Genomic DNA, 24,667 nt, shown 5'->3' with positions numbered 1-24,667 from the left:
GGCCATAATAAGGGGAAAAAAATGTAATCATTAGAATAAAGTTAAAAACATTTCATTCTTGTAATTAATTAAATATTTTGACTTTATTCTCGTAATTAATTAAATATTTGACTTTTTTCTCGTAATTTATTCAATATTTACGACTTTATTCTCATAATTATTTTTTTTTTCTAAATGTGGCCCTAACACTCCATCGTAAATAATAAAAAATAAACAATGTAAAATCAAAAAACATTTTTTTTTAAAATAAGGCGAGTCTGAACTGAAAATGTATTCTTTTGAATGAATGTCATTTTTTTCCTTTCATACATGTTTTGATATTTGATGTCAGATCTTACTATTGTTACTACTTTATTATTATTATTTATTTATTTTTTTACATATTTCAGGATCTCATATTAAAACAGAAAACCATCAGAAGAAAAAAATAAGGCATCAAATACCTTTTAAAACGTACATTCTCAGTTTCAAACTAGTTTCTTCATTTCTTTCAAATGAACAGAACTTTTAGCTCTGATTTAGCTCCATATCTATGACCTCGATTGGCACAGGTAAGAGGATGACCCTCATGTTGTGTGCACAGAGAGGCACATACACACACATACACATATACACACACACACACACACACACATATAGTGAATTACGCATGCATAGATAGTGGCGTTCGTCACACAGACAGACAACAGAGACAAAATAAGAGACAGAATAAAAGATTATTTCTCACAAAATCCTTGTTGTAGACAAAGTCATGAAATCTTAGGTCAATGGGATCCAATTAACTACATTTTTCAGAGATAAAACTTTTAAATCGGTCAAAACACAACATGAGGGTTAAAATCTTGGCTAACCGTCGTCATCTGCTCTCCTATTTTTCCAACACTGGGTACGATCACTTATAATCCTATCTGGCAGGATTGATTTTGTAATGTGAAGGTGGGGATGGTGACGTCCGAGCCCAGACAGGCTCCCTGAACGCAGCACTGAGAACACGTGTTGGAGTTTTCTGGAGCCTTCTCTCTTTCCAGAGCGTCCGAGCAAAGCGGACTCCTCACCGGCGGCTCCTTTTACTTTGACTTCGCTGGTTAGAGGCTGCTTCGCCATGGCTGCCGTCAAAGCTCTGAACCCCAAAGCAGAGGTCGCCCGGGCCCAGGCCGCGCTGGCGGTCAATATCAGTGCCGCCCGGGGGCTGCAGGACGTGCTGCGGAGTAACTTGGGACCGAAGGGGACCATGAAGATGTGAGTGTGGCTCTTTGTGCAGCATGCGTGCTGAAGCTAACTAAGCTAAGGGGCTAACGCTAGCGACAATTCACCGGCAGAATGTCTGCGCATATCGCACTAAAACCACTCTGCCGACACCTTATTATACATTTATTTGAACATTATAAGCACCCAATACTAACTGAAAGTACGTTATCCACCATTTGTGCCAGTTTAGGCCTCCACTGGCTGCACTAATAACGGATTTTCGTGGCGCACGTTGCCCTGCCCAGTCATCGTCACGACCCGCTCTGACAACCAGCGGGCTAACGATAGCATCTTAGCATTAGCATCTTAGCATCAGCTTAGCATCCCAATATTAGCATCTTAGCATAAGCTTAGCATACCAATATTAGCATTTTAGCAACAGCCGGTTATCTCATAAAGCCAACGCTTACATCTTCGCGATAAAACTCACTCATGTTTGGACCAAAAGTCCGTTTATGTGGCCTTATTTTTAATGAGTAGTTTTAATGAACGAGTTTAATACTTAATAGCTGAGTTAACGGTACTTTTTGTTCAGCGTCAGGAGGATTCAGGAAGTTTATTTAGCGAGCTAACCATCTGTCAGTTAGTGAGCAGATTTATTAATGGCTACCTAGAAACTTTAACTTCTCCTGACTATTTGTTGACTCATACTAATAGATAGAGCCGGTTGTGGTTCAGGTCTTTTAACTCTTTGTGTGTGTGTGTGTGTGTGTGTGTGTGTGTGTGTGTGTGTGTGTGTGTAGGCTGGTTTCTGGTGCAGGAGACATCAAGCTGACCAAAGATGGAAACGTCTTGTTACACGAGATGGTAAGAAATGTATCTGTTTATCTGTGAAACTGTGTATGTTCGGTCCGGATGTGTTTAAACTTTATTGTGCATCCGTCTTTGTTGTTGGAGCGACCACACCCCTCATTTATGTAGGAGCTGTTTCAGCCTCTGTAAATATATTTAGCACAGTCTGGTATATTGGACAAAAAACGATATTTGCTGATAGTACAAAGGCTGTGTGGGTACAGATTCACCACTTTCTGCTCAAGAAAATGTTATTACATGTCTCAAAGATGTTATGTATCAAATGTTTCCCTTAGCAAAAATATTGCATTGCTGGTAAGTTTGTGTGTGTGTGTGTGTGTGTGCGTGTTCTATATATGTATGTATGTATGTGTATATATATATATATATATATATATATAAGATATATTTTTTAAACCGTGTGCACAAAACACATTTTATTGTTGATACAAACAGGTCAATAATAAATATATTAAACCCCCATATGTTCAAAACAGGCATTCACACACTCCGCTAGTAGAGTGTGGTGTGGACACATGCATAATCTGACACGGTCTTTATCAGCAAAAATTTCCTGTAAAAATAGTAATGTTTGTAACTAATTAACTGAATTCCAGTATAAAATTAATCTTTGCACCGCTCTTATAATTCTGGAATAATCCGTACTGTATACCTACTTTTAAAGCTCGGGAATTGTAAAAAAAATTAGCGATCCTATTCCATTATCAATACTGCTTATCAATACGATTCCTTATCGGCTTTATTATCAATTCTCAATGGGTGAGGAATTAAATAATACAAAGGGGTTAGTTTGCATTAATTCTTCAATATTTTCATCTTTAGACAGAAGATACAGCATATCCAGCATGCACTAATAAAGGCTAAGTTCCACTCTTATTGGTCCAGAGAAAATACAATTTGGGTTTTTTTAAGTCCAACTGATACTACAACAACAACAACAACAAGATACAATATAATACACTTTGGCTACTGACATTTGGGAATAATAAAGTAAGAAAAATAAAGTGCTTTGCATTCAACTTGATCACAAAATAATTTGGACATAAAACAAATGCTTCTTTAAAAATGAACATATTAAACAAAAATACAACTGCACTTTTCAACTACACTGGTTAAAACAACATGCAACTTTTACAATTCTATGCTTCAATTGAGCAGATTACCAGAAAATATGCAGTAAATTAACCTACTGAAATTCAGAGGCATCTGCTGTGGCAAAAGGGTGTAAACCCTTCACCACAGATCTGGTCACTGCTCTGTGACATTCGCTTTTTCCTCTCCCCTGTCATTTTACTCTTCCCTGCTTGATGAAAGGGGTTGCTGAAGGTGCGCGAGAGCTACCCATTGTTGCTAATTTAACGACTTTTTCACATTACTCTCGGGCAGGCATGTCCAAACTATTCCACAAAGGGCTGTGTGGCTGCAGGTTTTTGTTCCAACCAAGCAGCAGCACACCAGACTTGACTCAGTTAATCAACTGATCTCAGTCTTCAGACAGTTGATTGGTCAAACTGTGTGCTTTTGCTTGGTTGAAACGAAAACCTGCAGCCACACGGCCCTTTGTGGAATAGTTTGGACATGCCTGCTCTAGGGTCTCTTTATTTAAAAAAAAAAAAAAAAAAAAAAAAAAAAAGCGTGGGCCTCTCTCCCGTCCCAAATCAATCAAATGTCCCAGTCCTCCCGCAGCAGTCAGAGAGCAGGAGATGTTAACCTCTTAGCGTCCACTCTGCAAATGAAGTGGCTGCTGACTGTCTTACAGACGTAGGAGGAACCAATAAGCTGGATCATAAACTAGGCAGACAAACAATTCCTTGGAATCGAATTACTGGGAGCCAGTTTTAACAAAAGAACCTGTTGTTGATTCCCATTCTACCCCTGTATATAGATCCAGATTGATGTAATGTGACACCCCTAACACATTGATGGAGGACTAATCTTGTTTTGCAGACTTGTCAAATTCAGTGTGTTCTTTTCAGTGGACATCACTGGCCTAATGGTCTGCCACAGTGACTGTAGTTCATGGGCCTCACCTCCTTACAATCTGGGCAGTGGGGATAAATATGTACTACATACAAATATTGGCATAAACATCCATATTAATTGCAAAGTAATGTCTGAAAGTTGTTAATTATTGCAGCCAGCAGTCAAATATATATATATTTTTTTTAATTCAGGTCACTCTACATTCTCTTATCATACCTTTTGATTTATTGATTCATGCATTTAACCTTTATCATCCCGTCATATTGATCCCAATGTTGCGGTTTGTAAGACTGTCTCTCTTCTTTATGCTAATCTGTTGATTCAAATCCAGTTTTGCATATATCCATACCACATGTTATTGTTATATTCTCTGCAGGAAAGAAATGATTCATTTTGTTTTACGAAATAGGAAACTGAAAACTAGTGGTTGATCGATAAATTAGGGCCATTTTCAGATAATCGACATCTGCCATTGGCCATCCGCTTTATCCAAAAAATTTACATCAGCAAATGAAGAACAGGCCACTACTGAAAACATGATTTTGGCAATATTAGACACGCCCCCCCAGGATTCCATGGTAGAAAATCTCAAATTCCATGGTGGACTTTGAGACTAGTTTATTTGCAAATACCTTAATATCTCCAACAGATCAAAGGAAGGCATATACAATTATGATTATTAAAATGACAACTCAGTTTTTAGAGGGTACAACAAGAAATTTACCTAAATCTTGCACAAAACCACCTATTTATCACATTGAATATATTGATGAAAAAAGTTTTCTTCACTAAATCCTATGCACTTGTCTTCAAAGGCTTTGCATCACAAACTTGCTGCTTCTATCTGAAATGTATTGTCACGCTTTCTTTGATTTCCAAGTTTCTATAAATGCACAGCAGCTCCAATGGACTCTTGGAAAATCTGCCACAATAACTCGTTCTGATATTAAAATACTTTTTGAAATTATCTGTAATCTGTGATGGGTTTTACATGTTGACTTTATTTTTATGTTCCACTTTTTAGCAAATTCAGCACCCGACAGCGTCGCTCATTGCGAAGGTGGCCACGGCGCAGGATGACATCACGGGAGACGGAACCACTTCGAATGTCCTCATCATCGGTGAACTGCTGAAGCAGGCCGACCTCTACGTGTCAGAGGTAATTTTTATCTAAATTGGAAGGTGGCTCTCTTAGGAATACAGATCGATATCCAGCGTTTAGAACTGCATATATTTTCCTCCCATCACCCCGTTTGATTTCGTCCTGCAGGGTCTGCATCCCAGAATCATCGCGGAGGGCTTTGAGGCGGCGAAAGAGAAAGCTCTGGCTGTTTTGGAGGAGATGAAGGTGACCCGGGAGATGGACAGAGAGACCCTCATCAACGTCGCACGCACCTCCCTCAGGACCAAGGTCTACGCAGAGCTGGCAGACCTGCTCACTGAGGTGAGACACGATGGGATGGAGCTGACGGAACCAAACCATTTCTTTTGCTGTTACCAGCATGTTTAATACTCTTTGAGCGGTCAAAGAGACATTTTAAACACTAACTGACATTTCTACTAAGGGACTGATGACTTTTAACTCTATACATCTGGACGTAGATATCAGCTGAGAAGCTGCAGAAGTTACATTTCAAGCTAAAAAAAAAAAATTCTTTAAAGGCTGGGATGATATAATCCTCTCATGATAGTTTCTCAGTTGGATTTTGTAAAACAAAGCAAAAAATGGAAGTTCAGCCTGTCAAAGAGGAATTAACTTTTAATTAGTAAAATTCAGAGGATGAAATTGGAATGTTTTAAGTTTTAAAGTATTCTATATAAACAAAGCTGATAAAATAAAACTAAACAACTAAAACAATACGTCAAATTAGCCAAAAAAATGCACTTAAATAAATATTGAATATTTTGCACAAGGGTATAGAGAGTTATTCATTCTTTAATAGGTGATGTACTGCAAATACAGTTCCTCATAGTTAGGACATTTGTAAACCTCAGCTGTGTTTTTGCTGTTTATTTGTGCTGTGAAAAACAGCCAAGTCGTAAAATTCTGGGTTAAAATCCTGCCCTTCTGTCATCATGTCTGCTAACGTTCTTCGGAGATAAAATCGGGGTTCTGCTGGTCAAGTCACATATGGTTTAATACTTTAATTTCTATATGAACTAAGGATATTTATGAGTCATCTTATTAAGTGAAAATCAATGTGTAATCAGTCCTGTTCAGTGCACAGAGAACACCCAGGGGTGCTACTGTAGCTCCCCCTGCTCTTGTATCTGTGCTACAGTAACTCTGATCTGTACCTCTGCATTAGAGGAGCTCCTTCCTCCCCTACATGTATTCAGCGGATCAGAACAAACTTGGGTGATGTACTGCAAATCCAGTTCCTCATAGTTAGGACATTTGTAAACCTCAGCTGTGTTTTTTCTGTTTATTTGTGCTGTGAAAAAGCACCCAAGTCTTAAAATTCTGGTTACAAATCCTGCTCTTTCTTCTGTCATCATGGCTAAAATTCTTCTGTAAACAAACAGGAATGAAAACAAAACTAGTGACACTGTGTGATATATGATAATTTTTAATTTTTATGAGCTCCATAAGTCGAAATTGTGATTATTGTGACAGGTGTGTGATATGTCTGTCTGCAGGCTGTAGTAGACGCTGTGCTGGCCATCGCTAAACCCAACGAGCCCATTGACCTTTACATGGTGGAAATCATGGAGATGAAGCACAAGACGGACTGTGACACACAGTGAGTTTAAGACTGTGAACAAGAGGAAATTCATCCATTTATTAATTGTTACAGATGGTGATGCAGAGGTGAACCTCAGACATCTAAAACGTTGTTTCTTTCCCTCTCCCTCAGGCTGATCAGAGGGTTGGTGTTGGACCACGGCGCCCGACACCCAGACATGAAGAAGAGGGTGGAGGACGCCTACGTACTGACCTGCAACGTCTCTCTGGAGTACGAAAAGACGGAGGTCAACTCCGGCTTCTTCTACAAGAGCGCCGGGGAGCGGGAGAAGCTTGTGGCCGCGGAGAGGAAGTTCATTGAGGACCGCGTGCAGAAGATCATCAACTTCAAGAACACAGTGTGTCCCAGCGGGGAGAAGGGCTTCGTCGTCATCAACCAGAAGGTACGCTCCGAGACCACTCGTGCAGTAGAACTTTAACTCTTTGTCTCTGCAAAGAGAGCAAGATTCTACCGCCCGCTACAAACTGTCATCTTCACAAGCACATTATTAATGCATTTATTTGAAATTGCTTGCAATAATGACAAACAAAATATCACAGAGCAAAGAGCAGGGTCAGCAACTTCTTCTCTACCCCAAGCCAATTTATGTTAAAATATTTTTATGTACATGGAGTTTTTTCCTGCAACTGCATGCACAAATTTAATACTAAAATGCAACTTATTTGTAGCTTACAATATTCGACATAAGGTCAGAAATGCTCAGAAATCTTGCAGGTTTTTATTTTAATGCCTCCTAGCCTCCAAAAAAAAATCCACTTTAATGCAAGGTACTTTTTGTTTAAACAGTTATTTGCATTATTAAAAAAAAAAAATAAAAAAAAAAAAGATCTGTTAGACTGTCCTGTTCCAGTGTTAAAAAACAGGCAATATGAAGCTAAATAATACCACACAAGGTGATTAAGAAGTCATGTAAAATAGTGAAGGATGACAGGAAACGAGCCACCAATCTGTTTTTTAAGGTACTAATCTGTTTATAGTTCAGCATTCAGTTTCCTCAAGTAAATGGTGGAAGTTTCCAGCAAGTTGTCACACCTGAATAATGTGTAGATGATAGTTCACAAATCACAACTATGAACTGAGATCATCTCATCAAGTTTTCCTGTTTAATTTGTCTCTTTATTACCTTCGACATCCTGCAGAAAAGGAGCTAAAATCAGGGGTTTTGCAAGTTGCATATGATTTGAAACTTTAACGAAAATTTTTATATGAACTAAGGATATTTGAGTCATCTTATTAAGTGAAAATCAATGTGTAATCAGTCCTGTTCAGTGCACAGAGAACACCCAGGGGTGCTACTGTAGCTCCCCCTGCTCTTGTATCTGTGCTACAGTAACTCTGATCTGTACCTCTGCATTAGAGGAGCTCCTTCCTCCCCTACATGTATTCAGCGGATCAGAACAAACTTACACACTGAATTATTCCTTGAATGGATGTTGATGTTTTGTGCGTTATATGCAGGGTATCGACCCGTTCTCCCTCGACGCTCTCGCCAAGGAGGGCATCGTCGCTCTGCGCAGGGCGAAGAGGAGGAATATGGAGAGGTGAGAAACTAACATTCTTTCTCTGTTACAAATATAACTGCTCTTTTCTGTGCCATCAATATTAATTATGCACTGGGATTTTTTTTGTTGTGAGCAGCTGTGTGAAAGTAGAATTTACTGCATTTTATTACAAGAAGGGGAAAAAAACAAACAAACAAAAAGGCTTTAAGATCTATACTCTATAAAAAAACCAACTAAACATTTATTAATTTGGGCATAGATGGATATAGATATATAGATACTTGATTAATCGTTTACAGGAAATTACAGTGTCACAGCAACTTCAAGTGTAAAGTTATCTTTGTGCATTATAAAACCTTATCGTTTCACCAAAGTTTTTTATTGACTAGTATTTTGACGTGATATCTCTATAAAGACGTAATTTGTGATTCATTGGATTCATTGAAATGTATATTAAATCAACTTCCTTTAATCAATATGAATTGCAGAAATGCCAAATTTAAGTGGAGTGAGGGGAAAAATCTGCCCATTCAAATGTCAACATCACAATGCTCGTGCTTCGCTTTTCCACTAGAGGGATCCCTGCATCAAAGATGTGCAGGGATTTATTATGATCTGTATAACGTGTCATTGGCTTCTGCATCTTATCTCTTTTTATCAGATATTCTAAATGTTGTCAGGGTATGGCATGGAACCTCTCCACCCTGCAGGCCTATTAAGCAAATATTTCTTAAATTTGTGTAAATTAAATGTTTAGTTTCAGTCTCTTTCTGAAATGTGTTCAAATTAACATTTTGCACTGATTTATAGTAAGTGCAGAAGAGGCTGCTTGTTTCACAGTGCTGAGTCATCACAGCTGCGTCATATTTTCCCTCATAAATCACGGTTCACATTCAGTGTTTTTTTTCTGCAGGCTCACTCTGGCCTGCGGTGGCATCGCCATGAACTCAGTGGATGACCTCACACCTGACTGCTTGGGATTCGCTGGGCTGGTTTATGAACACACACTGGTGAGTGGTTATCTGGATCTTTATTTATATATTTATGTAGGCCTTTAGATGGTGAAGCAGAGTTGATTTTTAACCTTGAATCGTGTTTGCAGGGAGAGGAAAAGTTCACGTTCATCGAGAAGTGTGGGAACCCTCGCTCCGTCACCCTGCTGGTGAAAGGACCCAACAAACACACCCTCACACAGATCAAAGACGCCGTCAGGGACGGTCTGCGGGCGGTCAAGAATGCAATTGAAGACGGTACGATTTGACTCTTTGTTTTACTGAAATGTGATTTATTAAAGAAAAAGTGATCAGTGCTTCCCACTGACAAAACAAAAAAAAACATAACAAGCGGAAATGGAATATATATATTTATTAGGGCCGGGACTTTAACGTGTTAATTAAGATTAATTACACAAAAATGAACGCGTTAAAAAATTGACGCATTTTAATCGCACTTATTTTTGCACCGCGGAACGTTTCTCACTGGATGAGTTTCAGGCGGACCGATTATACTGGAGCACCAACTAGCGTTCATGAGTTCAGACAACAACAAACCACAGTGAACATGAAGGAAGAAGCTGATGAGACGCTTTGGTTGGCCCCGAGGATGATGGGACATTTTGTTACAAAAACTAACGGATGGAAGCGTCGATAAGAGCATGGTTGTGTTGCTATGCAACAAGGAATTCACATATCACCGCAGCACATCGAGCCTCAAATAGTCAGGGTTTCCAATGTTCTGAATGTACTTGAAAGTATTGTGTTTTACTTAAAAAACCAAAGTATTATAGTTTACAGAAGGTCTACCTACCTATAGGCTACCTGAATTTCTGAAATGTACTATATTTCTAAATATGCTATTGCTACACTTGATGGCAAAAATTGCACTGGTCTGTTGGACTTGAACAAAAGTAAACAATATTTTTGTTGCTTAAGCTTAAAAAATTACTTCTCACTGTTCTCAGGTCAAATATTTATATGCAATTAAAATGCGATAAATTTTTATTAATTAATTACAAAGCCTCTAATTAGATAATTTATTTTTTTTAAATCGAGTCCCGGCCCTAATATTTATACTAGGGGAGAAACGCTCCTGACCCAGGGGAAAAATACAATAATAAAAATACATTTTTAAAAAATACAAATTTTCCCACACAGAATATGCACAGAGAACACCCAGGGGTGCTACTGTAGCTCCCCCTGCTCTTGTATCTGTGCTACAGTAACTCTGATCTGTACCTCTGCATTAGAGGAGCTCCTTCCTCCCCTACATGTATTCAGCGGATCAGAACAAACTTAGGTGATGTACTGCAAATCCAGTTCCTCATAGTTAGGACATTTGTAAACCTCAGCTGTGTTTTTTCTGTTTATCTGTGCTGTGAAAAAGCACCAGTCTTAAAATTCTGGTTACAAATCCTGCTCTTTCTTCTGTCATCATGGCTAAAATTATTCTGTAAACAAACGGGAATGAAAACAAAACTGGTGACATTGTGTGATATATGCACATGATTTGATCAATTTTTATGAGCTCCATAAATCGAAATCACCTCTCGTATATGTAGTCCCTCCATTTATTCCAGCGTTCTCGCCTATATTGATTCAAAGTGCTTATACCTGTGTTTTCCTTTTCTCTGTCACTTCAGGCAGCGTTGTGTCCGGCGCAGGAGCGTTTGAGGTGGCGGTGGCTGACGCACTGGTGAAACACAAGCCCAACGTGAAGGGCAGAGCTCAGCTGGGAGTCCAGGCATTCGCTGATGCTCTGCTGGTCATCCCCAAGGTAAAAGTCTTCTCCTTCTCTCCAGGCTTTCACTGCTTCTCTCTGTGTTCTGAAGAGCACTCTAACCCTTTTTTTTCTACATTTCTGTTGAGGTTTGACTGCTTTAAATGCCCTCAAAAGAAGTCTTTAAATTTAAATAAAATTACCTGATATGTTTGTGGCTACAAGTGGCAGAATACAAATAGTATCAGTGTCTGTGGGGTTTTAAAAGGTAGTAAATGAAATTAGCCAAAAATAATTCTATTAAAAAGTAATAAACGTCATCTGACATGGTATTAAATTCTGGTCTTCTGCTACTTTAGAGTTAGTTAGCCCAAACACTGAAGTTGGAAAGATTGCTGCTACAGTTGCAGATCAATGTTATGTTGGTATTAAAAAATATTGTGAAGGTATTAAAAAAGGAATTAAATTTAACTGAAGTATTTTTGTATGTACACTGTAATTGTGTCCCTCGACCTTCAACTTTGTAGAAATGCAGAGCTGTAAACAGAATAAATAACATTAAAATAAATAAATATGGTCTGCAGCTTTTGAATATTGTAGGATTCACAGGGATTGTCAGAATTGATGATTAATAACAAACAATAAATTTGACTTTTACTCGTACAGTATGAGTTGGAATAAAACATTAAACATTTCTTAAATCGTACAGTGTATGCCAAACTTTAGGTATAGTAAATGTTGTTAAAGTGCTTGAATTTCACTTTAATAAGCTGCGTGAAGCTTGAATTCCAATTTCACTGTTATTAATGAAAATTCAAATTATTTGGTACCAGCCTAGTTACAGAAACATCTTATGGTACTGATAATATATATTATATATATATATATATTAGACAGACAAAAAGGTAAAAAAAACTCTTACTGTATCAACCCTCGCTGATTTTGATCTTGATTTTTGTTTTGCAGGTTTTGGCCTCGAACTCTGGCTACGACCCTCAGGAGACTCTGCTGAAGCTGCAAACAGAGTACAAAGACTGCGGGCTGCTTGTTGGAGTTGACCTCAGCACAGGTCAGAGCCGGTTGTCTTTAACAAAAACTAGGATGAAATATGTTCAAGAACTGTTTTTTTGTTGTTTTTTTCCATTACAAACACATAATGTTGTGACGACGTCCGTGTCATTTTAATGTTAACCGAAGATCTCAACATCCAAAAATACCTTTGACAGAACCAAAGAATTGCTTAAATGTATAAAGAAAAATGTCTTCATCTCAGTTTCATCTGATGATGTTAATGAGGGGCAATTAAAATAATTTCCTCCAATCAGAAACGGTATTTAGTGATCACTCTTAAATATGATTCGATAGCAATGACATTTGACACAGGATGGGGACTAAAATGTAATAATTTGATTATTATTTGATTAATTAATTGTTCCTGCACATTTGAACAAGTGTACATAGTTACAGCGACCTAGATTTTTTTTTTTTCCCCCCAAATACCCAGCTGGATCGTAAAGGTTATCATAAAATATTATAGAGCTTGTTACAGTGCTTTAGTGTGAAACGCAGTATAAAAATTGCTCTTGGTTTGTGAACTCTGTTTTCCTTTTTTGCAACAAGTGCATGTGCAGAACTGATCCGAGATAAATCTTCAGCACAAGGGACAGTCGATGCCAAACAAACACTGAACAAGATGTTTTGAAGTGAACTTTTATGAAAGCTTTTACTAAATAATTACATTTTTGCACAGAAAACATGAGCTTTACTATTGGGGCAACTTTTTAAATTGAATTGTGACAATTATCAAAAAGTTTCTTTTAATTTTTCCACTTCTCAAATGTGAAGATTGTCTAATTGTCCTTATATTTTTTCATAATGTCAGATATTAAATAGTCAAGTGTTTTTTTTATACTAATTTGAGTAAAAGTAATCTTATTTCTGGCTAGATGAGACGTTTTGATGTTGATATGTGTCCTTTTTCAAATCAACCATGGATATAATTAGATTATTTTTAAACTATACAAATTTCTGTCAAATGTATAACATAGTGCAAGAAATGAACACTCGTTGCATGTTAATTTTTTTTACACAAAGAGAAACTTATGTTTTTTCCATTGCAACAGTAAAATATGTCCGACAGAGGAATAAGTTTTGCTGCTCGTTATCTCTTTTAATTTCAAAATGTTTTAATGAACTTTGACCCTTTTACAGTGTGTTTCCACTTCATCAGAGTTCTTTAAAAAGCACTTTTTTCCCGATCCTGTTACTGATTTGAGTCTTGTTGTTGTTCAGGGGAGCCCATGGTGGCAGGAGAAGCAGGAGTTTGGGATAATTACAGCGTAAAGAAACAGCTTCTGCATTCATGGTGAGATCTCACTTTTCTAAACTGCACAACACAAATTAAATATTTAAAATTCTCCTTGTGCTTTAACTCCTCGTTCTCCTTCACAGCACGGTCATTGCCAGCAACATCCTGCTAGTGGATGAGATCATGCGAGCTGGAATGTCTTCTCTGAAAGGTTAAATGACCCTGAAGAAGCCGCAGCAGTTGTCACTCTTGCGGGGATTGTTCCGGTTCAGGAACTCTGAAGCCCCCCAGTCTGACGGACGGCCCGCTGTTCACCCCGCCATCATCACAGCATCTGTCAGAAACATCGTTCATGCTACTCATGGGTTTGTTTTTGTTTTTTTTCATGGATTTGTCAACGCGTCCCTCTGATTGGTTTATTTATGAGATTTTGTTAAAAGCACTGACCTCTACCACTCAGTTCTGTTTCTACCCATTAAAAGATTTCTTGGCTCTTGAAACATTTGGTTTGTTTTCTTTGATCAGATCAATTTAATAAAATTCCAGAGAGAAAACCCTTTACCTGCTTGGAAGAGTGAATAAATATCATGAAACATCCTAAACAACCACAGGTGGAATATAACTTTAGTACCATTCTTTTGGTGCTCTTGGAGCATTTCCATTTTCTGCTGCTTCTTAATGCTGATTTTACTCCAATACAAGCTGTATAATGTGTGTGTATATGTATATATACACATACTACATATGTGTGTGTGTACATATATGCATGTGTGTGTACATATATATGCATATGTATGTATATATATAATATGTGTATGTACATATATATGCATATGTGTATATACGTATATGCATATGTGTACATATATATGCATGTGTATATACGTATATGCATATGTGTACATATATATGTATGTGTGTGTGCATATATATAGTAGTGTTCCAAATAATAGCAGTCCAATGTGACTAACCAGATTAATCCAGGTTTTTAGTATATTTTGTATTGCTGCATGGCAAACAAGGTACCAATAAAGTAGATTCTCAAAAAACCAACAAGACCCAGCATTCGTGATATGCAGCTCTTAAGGTTGTGCAATTGGGCAATTAAAAGGGGTGTGTTAAAAAAAATAGTGTGGCATTCAATCAGTGAGGTCATCAATTTTGTGAAAAAACAGGTGTGAATCAGGTGGCCTCTATTTAAGGATGAAGCCAGCACTTGTTGAACATGCATTTCTCTTTGAAAGCCTGAGGAAAATGGGTCGCAAGACATTGTTCAGAAGAACAGCGTACTTTGATTAAAAAGTTGATTGGAGAGGTGCAAACAATTATAGTCTGTTCAGCTAAAATCATCTCCAATGCTTTAAAATGGAGAGTAAAACCAGAGACATGTGGCAGAAAACGGAAGAAAACCATCAAAATGGATGGAAGAATAATCAGAATGGCAAAGGCTCAGCCAATGGTCAACTCCACGTTGCACCACAGACTGTCCAGGAGTTGGCGGATGCTTTAGTCCAGCTCTGGGAGGAGATCCCTCAGGAGACCATCACCACCTCATCAGGAGCATGCCCAGGCGTTGTAGGGGTCATACAGGCACGTGGAGGCCACACACACTACTGAGCCTCATTTTGACTTGTTTTAAGGGCTACATCGAAGTTGGATCAGCCTGAAGTGTGTTTTTCCACTTTAATTTTGAGTGTGACTCCAAATCCAGACCTCCATGGGTTAATACATTTGATTTCCATTGATAATTCTTTTGATAAAGTATTTAATAATATTTTGTTCATTCAGATCTAGGATGTGTTATTTTTAGTGTCACCTTTATTTTTTGAGCAGTATATATATACTAATAAATAGTAGCGAGTAAATAAAAAAATATGTTATAACACTAAAATATTATGTGCAGAAAAATCTCTAAAAATGGTTCAAGTAAAAGCCAAATTAAAAAGATAAGTTAAGTTTGCTGTTAAAGATCTGAAGCCTCTCTGATGGCCTCAGGTCTTCAGGAGGCTGTTCCACAAACATGGACCACAGTGAGAAAATGACGCCTCACCGTGGGTTTTAGTTCTTACTTTTGGTTATATTAAAAGACTCCCAGAAGACCTGAGGGTCCTCCAGGGTCCATAGGATAAAAGTCAATCAGATAAATAGGCTGGACTAAGACCATTAAGAGTTTCATAAACCAGTAAAAGAATCTTAAAATCGATTCTGAAACGCACAGGTAGCCAATGCAGACTTTAAAATAGGTGTAATTTGTGTAAAAGTGTAACTTTCTTATTTGTTTTCGTATTACGCTAAATTAATATGCGAAATATAAAATTAATATGAGCTTAAATCAACGTTGTAAAACAAAACCACCAATTTATGTAAAACATATACCTAAGAGTTTAAACCTCCTGAGATATATTTTATCTTTTATTTATTTATTTATTTATATAATTGTATGAAACATTAAACATTAGTATTACCGATTACCACTTAAGGTTCCAATAACAAAAATATTTTTATATGTTAATATTATTTTTTCTTATCATTTATGCATACATCAAGAGTTACTATATATCATTTTTGTCTGTTTTTACCACACTTCATAATGAATATGTTTTGAGTAAAAAGAGTTGTGAAAGATAGTTTAACAAAAAAGATTTACATAAAGCGGAACGTTTCTATTCCCGTTTCTGCACGGAAGCTGTATCGGCTGAACAAATTTCTGTTGCCACAGTGAAATGTGTCCGACAAAGAAATGTACCCGTTGATTGAATCGAAGTTTGAGAAGTTTTTTTGCTCGTTAACTCTCAAATTTGTGTTCGCATAACGCTTAATAAATGCACGTAATGTTAGATTAATGTTAGTTTAAACCACCTTGTTAGAAATATGACCTTTAAAAAGACTTCTGTGACGTTTGTGCTGTTTTTACTGGCAGTGGCAGGTAAGAAAACACATTTTATGTTAAAATACCAAAACATACATTTTACCAAATATAAGGCCCATTAAATGTTGAATAAAGATGAATTCCTTGCTCTCCCAGCAGCAGATGAGATGGTGAATATCCCAGGAGGGAGGATGTTAATGGGAACCAGTGCAGCTGATGGGAGAGATGGAGAATCACCCAGCAGGGAGGTCAAAGTTCAGCCCTTTGAAATGGATAAATACCCCGTTACTAATGCTGAATTCAGGTAAATATAACTTAAAATATTCAATTAACCCTCTGAAAAAAGGTTGAGAACCACTGGTTCAGTGATGTTCCCCCTGTGAAATATGTTTTCAGCCAAGTACCCCCTAACCAGGGCAAAGCATTTTTGGTTGAAAAAAAAAAAAGACTTAACCCATAAGAACCCATGGTGACACCTGTGTAACAAACATTTTAAATGTTCTAGAATCTCCCATATTCAGCTTTATGCTTGAAGACCTATCTCTTCCAACAATACCTCGGTTATGTCATGGTCACCTAACATATATATATAAAAAAAAAAAAAAAAAAGCTCTTATTCTTTTCTCTTCTTTTCGTCTTTAACATATAGCACTCCTTTAGCGATGACAGTTAGCTCTTAAAGTTATGTACATACTTGATTCCTGTGGTCTATGTCTAGTACCTTCAGGTTGAATGCACTTATTGTAAGTCGCTTTGGACAAAAGCGTCTGCTAAATGACATGTAATGTAATGTAATGACATAAACTTATTAAATCCCAAAGCGACACATACTCAACACCCTGGTGTGGTGGTCATGTGACTGTGACAAGAAGTGACTTCTCCAAAATGTGGCTGTGACTGGAAACAGAAATGTGAAAAAGTAGCTAATTTCAAAACCCATTTCACAATTCTTATCCATTAATAAGGTGTCATATGGGTCAATGACGTGAACCAGTAATTTTTTTCCGATAAAAATCTGATTATATACAGGGAAATAAATGTGAACCAATATGAGAAAAAATACAATCCACGTTTACATTGCAACACTATGGTATATTTTTTTTACATAATTTGTCAAAACTTTTGAAAAAAATGGTTGTATTCAGAATATGTTCTACTCAGTATTTACGAAATGTGTAAATGTAGAAATAATAAAAAATATAAATTTCATTTGATGTTTTTTAAAATTAAGTAATCCTATGTATAAGTCCACTTAAATACAATGTAGGTGGATGAATTATTTAATATTTATCATTTTTTGTGGTTAAACCATTTGACATCTTGCCAACCCTTATTTGTCAATGACCCATATATTGCATTTAACCTGTTCTGACCAAATTTCCTGACCAAATTAATATAAAACAAATATATAATATAATATATATATTAGCCTGATCTCCTCCTACTGTGCAATTGAGGACAAAGCTCAACGCTGGAGTAAATCAGACAAGACATTTGTGGAGGTCAACAGGCCAAGTACAACACTTTCATGGGTGGGGTAGACCTCCTTGATGCATGTGTTACAATCGTGTTAGGTCTTGTTAATGCATGGTTGATCTACTGCCATGACTGTAAACTACCTAGTGTCCCAAAGCCAATGAAACAAAGGAGCTTCCAGGCAGAGGTTGCCACTAGGATAACTGTCTGGGTTCTCATGGGTTAAAAACAGAGCGCTGTGCCATCAGTGTCTGATTTATTAAACTTTGGAACTGATAAACAAATACAAAATTCAAACATTTGAAAAAAAAAACCTATTTCAAACATTTTAAATGTTAATAATCCATGACTAAATTTAACCCTTTATCGGGCGAAGAACTATATTTGGTAACTTCAGTGGATATCTAAATGTGGTCCCCATGTCTCTCTGTGAGGTCGTAGAACCACATGGATTTCTTTCAGCTAATCAGCAAAGATCAGGCTACGTTACTGGATTAAAGTGGCAAATTTACAAGAAAAAAAGTTGCAGATTTAAGAGATTAAAAGTGGCAAATCTGTGTGAAAAAAGTCACAGATTTATGAGAAAAAAGTGAAAAAACAACAACTTTTTTCTCGCAGATTCACCACTTTAAATCTCATAAATCGGCAAAATTTTTTCTCGTAGATTTGCCACTTTAATCTTGTAAACTTTTTTACCATTAATTTGAGATTTTTTTCTTACAAATTTGTAATTTTTTTCTCAAATATTACGCCCCTCCCCCGGTCCGTATGTTTTTTTGTTTTTGTTTTTTTTTTACACATTCTGGCTGTATGTAATATCTTATAATATTCTCTAGGGTTGAAATTAGGAATTTGCAAGTATTTCAATGAGTGCCCTATTAAGGGTTAATGCAGATATTTCTCATCACTAAAATGTAGTGATTCAAACTAATGTAGTAAAAATGCCAGGTGGCATATGACAGGTTGGGTCCAACCATCCTGGTATGGGGGACACTCTGGGTTTTTAGGATCATGAAACTGAATAGCCTACTGAATATAAAATTCATTTTATGAACTTATACTTATATTTTCCTCTGCTCTGAACCCCAACAAGCAGATTTAGGGCCTTTTTTGTGTTTTTTTTTTTTTTTTTAGCACATTTTACTCACTGTGTCCTTGTAATTCACTACAGTATATAAAATCTATAAGTCCTAGAATCAGCACAATCATGGCGAGAAGTTATAATGTTATAATGATATCATAAAATCTTTAAATATATATCACACTTAGTTACACTGTTCTAGAAATACATATATTTGTACATATCTCTTTTAACTTCAAATGTCTTCCTTTTCAAACATGAACTCTTTAGATTTAAGCGCCTTGACTGACATCAAGGTTTTTCTTTCTTATGTTCATTACATCATTGTGCTTAAGGCCTGTTTGCTTTTATCTGTTTTTGTTTTTAAACATGTTCACATACAAGATAAAGAAACAGGAAGTTATTTTTATTTCTATTTCTACATACCTCTATTTACTTAAGACTTGTTTCGTTTGTATTTCATATTGTTGTTTTATATTTTGTACGGTGCACTTTTTTAATCTTTATTTTGTTTGTATTCTTACTTATTTCTATTTCTATTTACAGCAGCAACTGTAAGGAAAGCAATTTTCCCCAGGATCAATAAACTATTTCTGATTCCTGAAAAGAAAAAACACAAGTTGAATTTATCTGATAAATATTTTTTTTAATAAATCAAATGGAATACATTGGGGGGAAAAAAGTGATTTTTATATGCAATTATTTTCCAAGTGCCCACAAGTTTCATGAATAAAAGAGAAGAAAAGAACATTGTAAAAAAAAAAAAGACAAAATTACCAAAAAGATGTAACATCACCAAAAAGACACAAAATGACCACAAAAAAAATACATAAAATGACCAAAAACAGTTTCTCCACATATTGTACACATTGAAGTATTGTCATGTTTCAGCCGCTCCTGTCCTCTCCTCTCTGCTCTGTGTAAACTTATTTTTAGTGAATATTTGTCACGTGACCGTTCTGCCGAGACCGTGATCTCGGCAGAATCAATCATGTCTTCACAGTGTCTCCGAGGAGCAGAATTTAATGTTTTTATCAGGATCCGGTTCGTGAGGATCCTTTATTTTTGGACACATTTTAAATGACACATGTGGAATAAAGTGATTCTGACAGAAATATCACTATTTTAAGCTTTGTTTTGGTTACTTATGATCCATCAAGGAAAGTCAGAGAATTCAAACTCAACGTTGATCTTTTTAGTACTTTACAAACCCGGGTTCAGAGAGTTTTTAGGAGTGTTTGAAAATAAATATGAAGCCATAAAGCTGACTCTTTGTTCACCACAGAGACTTTGTCAGAGCCAAGAAATACAAAACTGAAGCCGAGACGTTTGGTTGGAGTTTCGTGTTTCAGGACTTTGTGCCGGAGGAGCTGAAAAGCAAAGTCACACAGAGGATCGAGGTAAAGGTTTTTTAATTCATATTTAAGAAAATTAATCACAACATAATTGTTATTTGTCTATCAGTTCAATATTAAAGGATTATTTATTAGGAGGATAAATTACGTTTTTCTGTTTCTACTCACTAACAATATTTCTTGGCTCTTGAAAGATTTGTTTGTTTGTCTTTCACATGTAATTGGATTTATAAAATTCAATTCTGAAAAGAAACTGGGTGTAAACCTTAAATAAAATCAATTTAAACCTCAAAAAACAAATGGAAATTCAGTACATTTACCATTTTCTGGTGCTTTCCATTTTTTTGCCTCTTTGTTTATACTGACACGACTTGTTGTATGTGCAGTTATTTGTTCTCATGTCCTTCATTCTGTAACCACTTCTCAATAAAACACACGTTATGAATATTAATTATTACCACTTGTGAATAATTAGTTCCTCTCCTGTCCTGCAGTCTGCTCCCTGGTGGCTGCCTGTGGAGCGAGTGTCTTGGAGGCAGGTGAGTCTCAGTCTTTATATATTTTATTTGTTTCTCTCCCAACATTCCTTCACTTCCCGCCTGTGTTTCCTTCTCTGCCGCTCTGTGCTCAGCCTGCAGGACCTGGCTCAGGGATCCGGGAGCGCCTGGGCTTCCCGGTGGTTCAGGTGAGCTGGAACGACGCTCAGGCGTTCTGCAGCTGGAAGAGCAAGAGACTTCCCACTGAGGAGGAGTGGGAGTGGGCTGCACGAGGAGGGCTGCAAGGTACAGGCCGTCCTCCGTTAGTCCCAGAAATTGTTCACAAAAAATTGTTCTTAAGATAACACTTAAGAAAATTCTTAACAAAGAAACTAGAATGTTCCTAATAATGTTCTTAAATGCTATTCACCATTTTTTTCTTGAGATTTGTCGTATGTCTTAGGAACATCTTAGTTTTCTCACTCAGGATGTTCTTATATTTTTAACTTAAGATCACTCGCGTGGTTTCAGTAACTTGGCCTACTTAAATTATATGTTCATAGTGATTAATTTAGTAGTATCGACTACAACAACTGTGATTTACTGTGATGAACACTGTGATTTACTAAGAGTACATTGTAGTGTAATCTAGGATGTCACACAGACTGAAAGGACATCAATTATATGTCAACTGCCAAAATAATCTTTATGTGACACATTCATAAAAAAAACTACTCTGACCAACTTCAATGAGCAAAAGTTGTTAACACATTGTCTAAACTAAATATTAAAGAAATCAAATAAATGTCACACAAATTTGTTCAAGTAAATCCATATCAAGACTTCTCTTTTCACTGTAGCTGTTTTAAGGCTGCTGAGGGCTTCTCTTAAAGTCTCTTAAAGTTGAGAAGAAATCTAAGAACTTTGTTTTCAAGCATCTCATTTGTTCTCAAGTTCTATCTTAGGAAAAAAACTTAAGAAGAAAGTTGAGAAAACGATTAAAGAAAAGATGAAAATTTCTTCATGAATACCAACTCTTCTTAAATTTTGTCTTGAGAGCAAGGTCAAGAAAAAAGTGGCACTTAAGAAGCATTTTTTTAATCTTAAGAATGCTTTGTGAATCCGGCCCCTGGTCTCCTTTCGTAGCTTTATATTGTTACTTTTACTGCCTGCAGCTGTTACAACTGTTTTTTAAGACCATTTTTGTTTCCTCTGTTTATTTTTTTTGTTTTGTCTTTGAGTTCCTTTTTAAGCGCTATATTGATACAATTTATTATTATTATTAGACACTGAACACATGAATAAATACTGCCAACATTATGAGAGAGTTTTTTACTTTCTTCTTCCACATCTACTCTTGTCTGACATCCATCCAACAGTTGAACTGTGTCTTAATTTGCATCATCTCTACACGACTTAAAGAGTAAATACAGACTCGTTTTCATGACCTTTGCTGTATAATTAAATGTTTTTCTTTCCGTCTTGCTTCTTTGGTTGCAGGTCGGACGTATCCGTGGGGAAACAAGTTCCAGAGCAGCAGAACCAACCTGTGGCAGGTCAGACTTCAACTCTAATGCATAATGTCTAAAATAAAACAAGGCTTTGTAATGAGTGAATGTTGTGTGTGTTGTAGGGATCGTTTCCAGATGGAGACACAGCAGAGGACGGATACCACGGAGTCTCTCCTGTCACAGCATTCCCTCCACAGAACAGCTACGGTAACTTCATCAAGAGATGACATAAGATGAAGCGTGCTGCATGATAATTGAGATGTCTTTTATTGGGATTAACAGACAGACATGTTAAACCAAAGAGAGGAACATTTCATTCATCCTATCAGGTGGAAAGAAAACTCTATGTGGAATATAATCAGTGGTTCCTCCTGCAGGCCTGTATGACCTGCTGGGGAACACGTGGGAGTGGACGTCCTCGCCGTTTCCTGCAGCTCAGACGATGTTCGTGCTGCGTGGCGGCTCCTGGATCGACACGGTGGACGGCTCGGCCAATCACAAGGCTCGAATCACAACCAGGTAAGCTGATTCTGCAGTCTGGGTCCTCACAGTGACTGTCCACACGTCCCCCTGTCCACACATCCACCTGTCCACACGTCCCCTTGTCTACACCAGGCGGCAACCTCCAGGTCTGAGCAAGGTGGCAAATCAGGGAGTGCCTGTCCACACGTCCCCCTCCCCACATGTCACCCTGTCCACACGTCCCCCTGTCCACACGTCCCTCTGTCCACACATCCACCTGTCCACACGTCCCCTTGTCTACACCAGGCGGCAACCTCCGGGTCTGAGCAAGGTGGCAAATCAGGAAGTGCCTGCCCGCACGTCCCCCTGCCCACACTTCCCCTGTCCAAACGTCCCCCTGCCCACATGTCCCCCATCCACATGTCCCCTTGTCCACCTGTCCACACGTCCCCCTGTCCACACGTCCACCTCAAACTATTTTAGGATTAAAAATTTAAATATTTGGTTAAATTTGAAGTCGACTGGTTTATATGACCACACATGTTGATTTATTAATCAGACTAAACATGTGAAACACTGTCTGCAGGATGGGAAACACTCCTGACTCGGCCTCTGATAACCTGGGCTTCAGGTGTGCTGCCAGCGAAGGACACGGAGGGAAGAACAAGCACAACACTGAGCTGTAGAGGAAAAAACAAGAAGTGAGAAATATAAACTGGTATCAACTCGTCACACATGATTGTGCAGCTGGTCGATTGCAGAAAGAATCAGACGTTGGTTTAAATTCAAGAGAAAACTTTCATCACAGGAAGATCGTCTCCATCAATCTTTTCTCGTGAGAATCTTCAGAATGTTCAGAGAAACACGACTCTACAATTGAATAGGATTTTACTCATTTTGAATAGTAATTAATAATAATAATAATAGAAGGTCAATATGTGGCTGTCTGGGTGATATTTTTTGCAACAAAAAAAATTCAATGGATGAAAACACTGATGAGAACTTTACTTCAAAAAGTATCTTCATTTTATTTCTACTTTTCTCTGCAGTTTATTCTTGATGCTGCTGAAATAAGTCAGAATTAGGGCTGGGCGATATGGACCAAAAGTCATATCCCGATATAGTTAGGCTGAATATCCATATACAATATATATCCCGATATCGCAAAGTGGGAGCAAATGTTCAGTCAAAGTCAAATATGACATGTCACAAGTAGTTTTATTGAAACTGTTTGTTTAAGTGAACATAAATACTGTATATATATATAACTGTTTAAATCCAAGCTCCATAAAGTGCACATTTAAATAAAAAAATATCTTAAATAAAAGCCACAGCTTGCCTGGAGCAAGGATCACAGTGCAAAGTTGAACTATATCGATATATGCGATATGGTCTAATTCCATATCACATTTAAAATGATATCGATATATCTTTTATATGGATATATGCCCAGCCCTAGTCAGAATAAGTCAGATGTGTTATGTGCATTATTTTTGAAAATATGTGTCAATCTTTACATGCTCTAGAGTTGAAAATGTAACAAAAAATTGCATAAAAGTCACAATATTGAATCGCCTTATTTGCAAAAATCGCAGCACATGAATGGAATTGTCACCAAAATATTGTGACAGTATCAGTCAGCAGAAAAAATTATCTTCTCTGCACTGAAAAATACAATAATGTATTTTTAAACCACCAAAAAGGGACCAAGTTTGTAATTTACTAACGATGAACTTTGATGACTGAAGCTGAATTTCTCCTGTGGAGAATTTAAAGAATAAACACAAACTTACTAATAACTAACATCCAAGAAATAAACTTTTTTTTAAAAGAATGAAAGTTCCTTGTTAGTGTTTTTTCTGTAAGTTAGTTATGCACATTTTACTGAAGATAACTTTACAGCTTGAATGAAGACACTTGCTGACTAAGTAAGTATGAAGTTCTTCTTCTGCTTCTACGAAGGACATTTTCACTATCATTTTAGTTAGTTTTGCAACCACACAATACAGTTTCAGTTAGTTATCGTTTTTTTTTTAAAACTCTTGTTTTTATTTTTATTCCAGTTAACAAAAAAAAAATTTCAATTCTAGATTTCGTTAGTTTTCGTTAACTATAATAACC

At 37.0% G+C, this 24,667-nt stretch overlaps 2 protein-coding genes and 4 non-coding genes across 8 annotated transcripts; all 6 read left to right on the top strand.

Moving 5' to 3' along the window:
* The first annotated feature begins 985 nt into the window (after positions 1-985).
* On the top strand, positions 986-13,816 carry cct6a (chaperonin containing TCP1, subunit 6A (zeta 1)). Its single transcript, XM_059352013.1, has 13 exons — positions 986-1,239; positions 1,992-2,055; positions 5,069-5,203; positions 5,315-5,488; positions 6,685-6,788; positions 6,903-7,173; positions 8,250-8,332; positions 9,207-9,303; positions 9,396-9,543; positions 10,932-11,065; positions 11,975-12,077; positions 13,301-13,373; positions 13,460-13,816. The coding sequence occupies exons 1-13, from the start codon at positions 1,103-1,105 to the stop codon at positions 13,530-13,532; spliced, it is 1,596 nt and encodes a 531-aa protein (XP_059207996.1). The 5' UTR covers positions 986-1,102; the 3' UTR covers positions 13,533-13,816.
* Positions 4,004-4,138, top strand: LOC131987298 (small nucleolar RNA SNORA5). Its single transcript, XR_009395766.1, has one exon. It is a non-coding gene; the product is annotated as a small nucleolar RNA SNORA5 (small nucleolar RNA).
* Positions 6,265-6,399, top strand: LOC131987301 (small nucleolar RNA SNORA22). Its single transcript, XR_009395769.1, has one exon. It is a non-coding gene; the product is annotated as a small nucleolar RNA SNORA22 (small nucleolar RNA).
* Positions 8,060-8,194, top strand: LOC131987300 (small nucleolar RNA SNORA22). The gene has a single exon (XR_009395768.1). It is a non-coding gene; the product is annotated as a small nucleolar RNA SNORA22 (small nucleolar RNA).
* LOC131987299 (small nucleolar RNA SNORA22) lies at positions 10,450-10,584 on the top strand. Its single transcript, XR_009395767.1, has one exon. It is a non-coding gene; the product is annotated as a small nucleolar RNA SNORA22 (small nucleolar RNA).
* A 2,072-nt stretch (positions 13,817-15,888) lies between the features above and the next one.
* sumf2 (sulfatase modifying factor 2) lies at positions 15,889-24,377 on the top strand. Of its 3 annotated transcripts, none has more exons than XM_059351649.1 (9): positions 15,889-16,242; positions 16,321-16,489; positions 20,028-20,142; positions 20,592-20,636; positions 20,729-20,879; positions 22,074-22,129; positions 22,207-22,291; positions 22,462-22,603; positions 23,133-24,377. In XM_059351649.1, the coding sequence occupies exons 1-9, from the start codon at positions 16,188-16,190 to the stop codon at positions 23,230-23,232; spliced, it is 918 nt and encodes a 305-aa protein (XP_059207632.1). In that variant the 5' UTR covers positions 15,889-16,187; the 3' UTR covers positions 23,233-24,377. The 3 variants fall into 3 exon arrangements, with proteins under 3 accessions (XP_059207632.1, XP_059207635.1, XP_059207633.1); XM_059351652.1 differs by having other exon boundaries at positions 15,894-16,242; positions 16,345-16,489; XM_059351650.1 differs by having other exon boundaries at positions 15,894-16,242; positions 16,342-16,489.
* The last annotated feature ends 290 nt before the right edge of the window (positions 24,378-24,667 follow it).

The sequence above is a fragment of the Centropristis striata genome, chromosome 15 (assembly GCF_030273125.1).
Source record: "Centropristis striata isolate RG_2023a ecotype Rhode Island chromosome 15, C.striata_1.0, whole genome shotgun sequence".
NCBI lineage: Eukaryota > Metazoa > Chordata > Actinopteri > Perciformes > Serranidae > Centropristis > Centropristis striata.
This window is presented reverse-complemented; position numbering and strand designations above follow the sequence as displayed.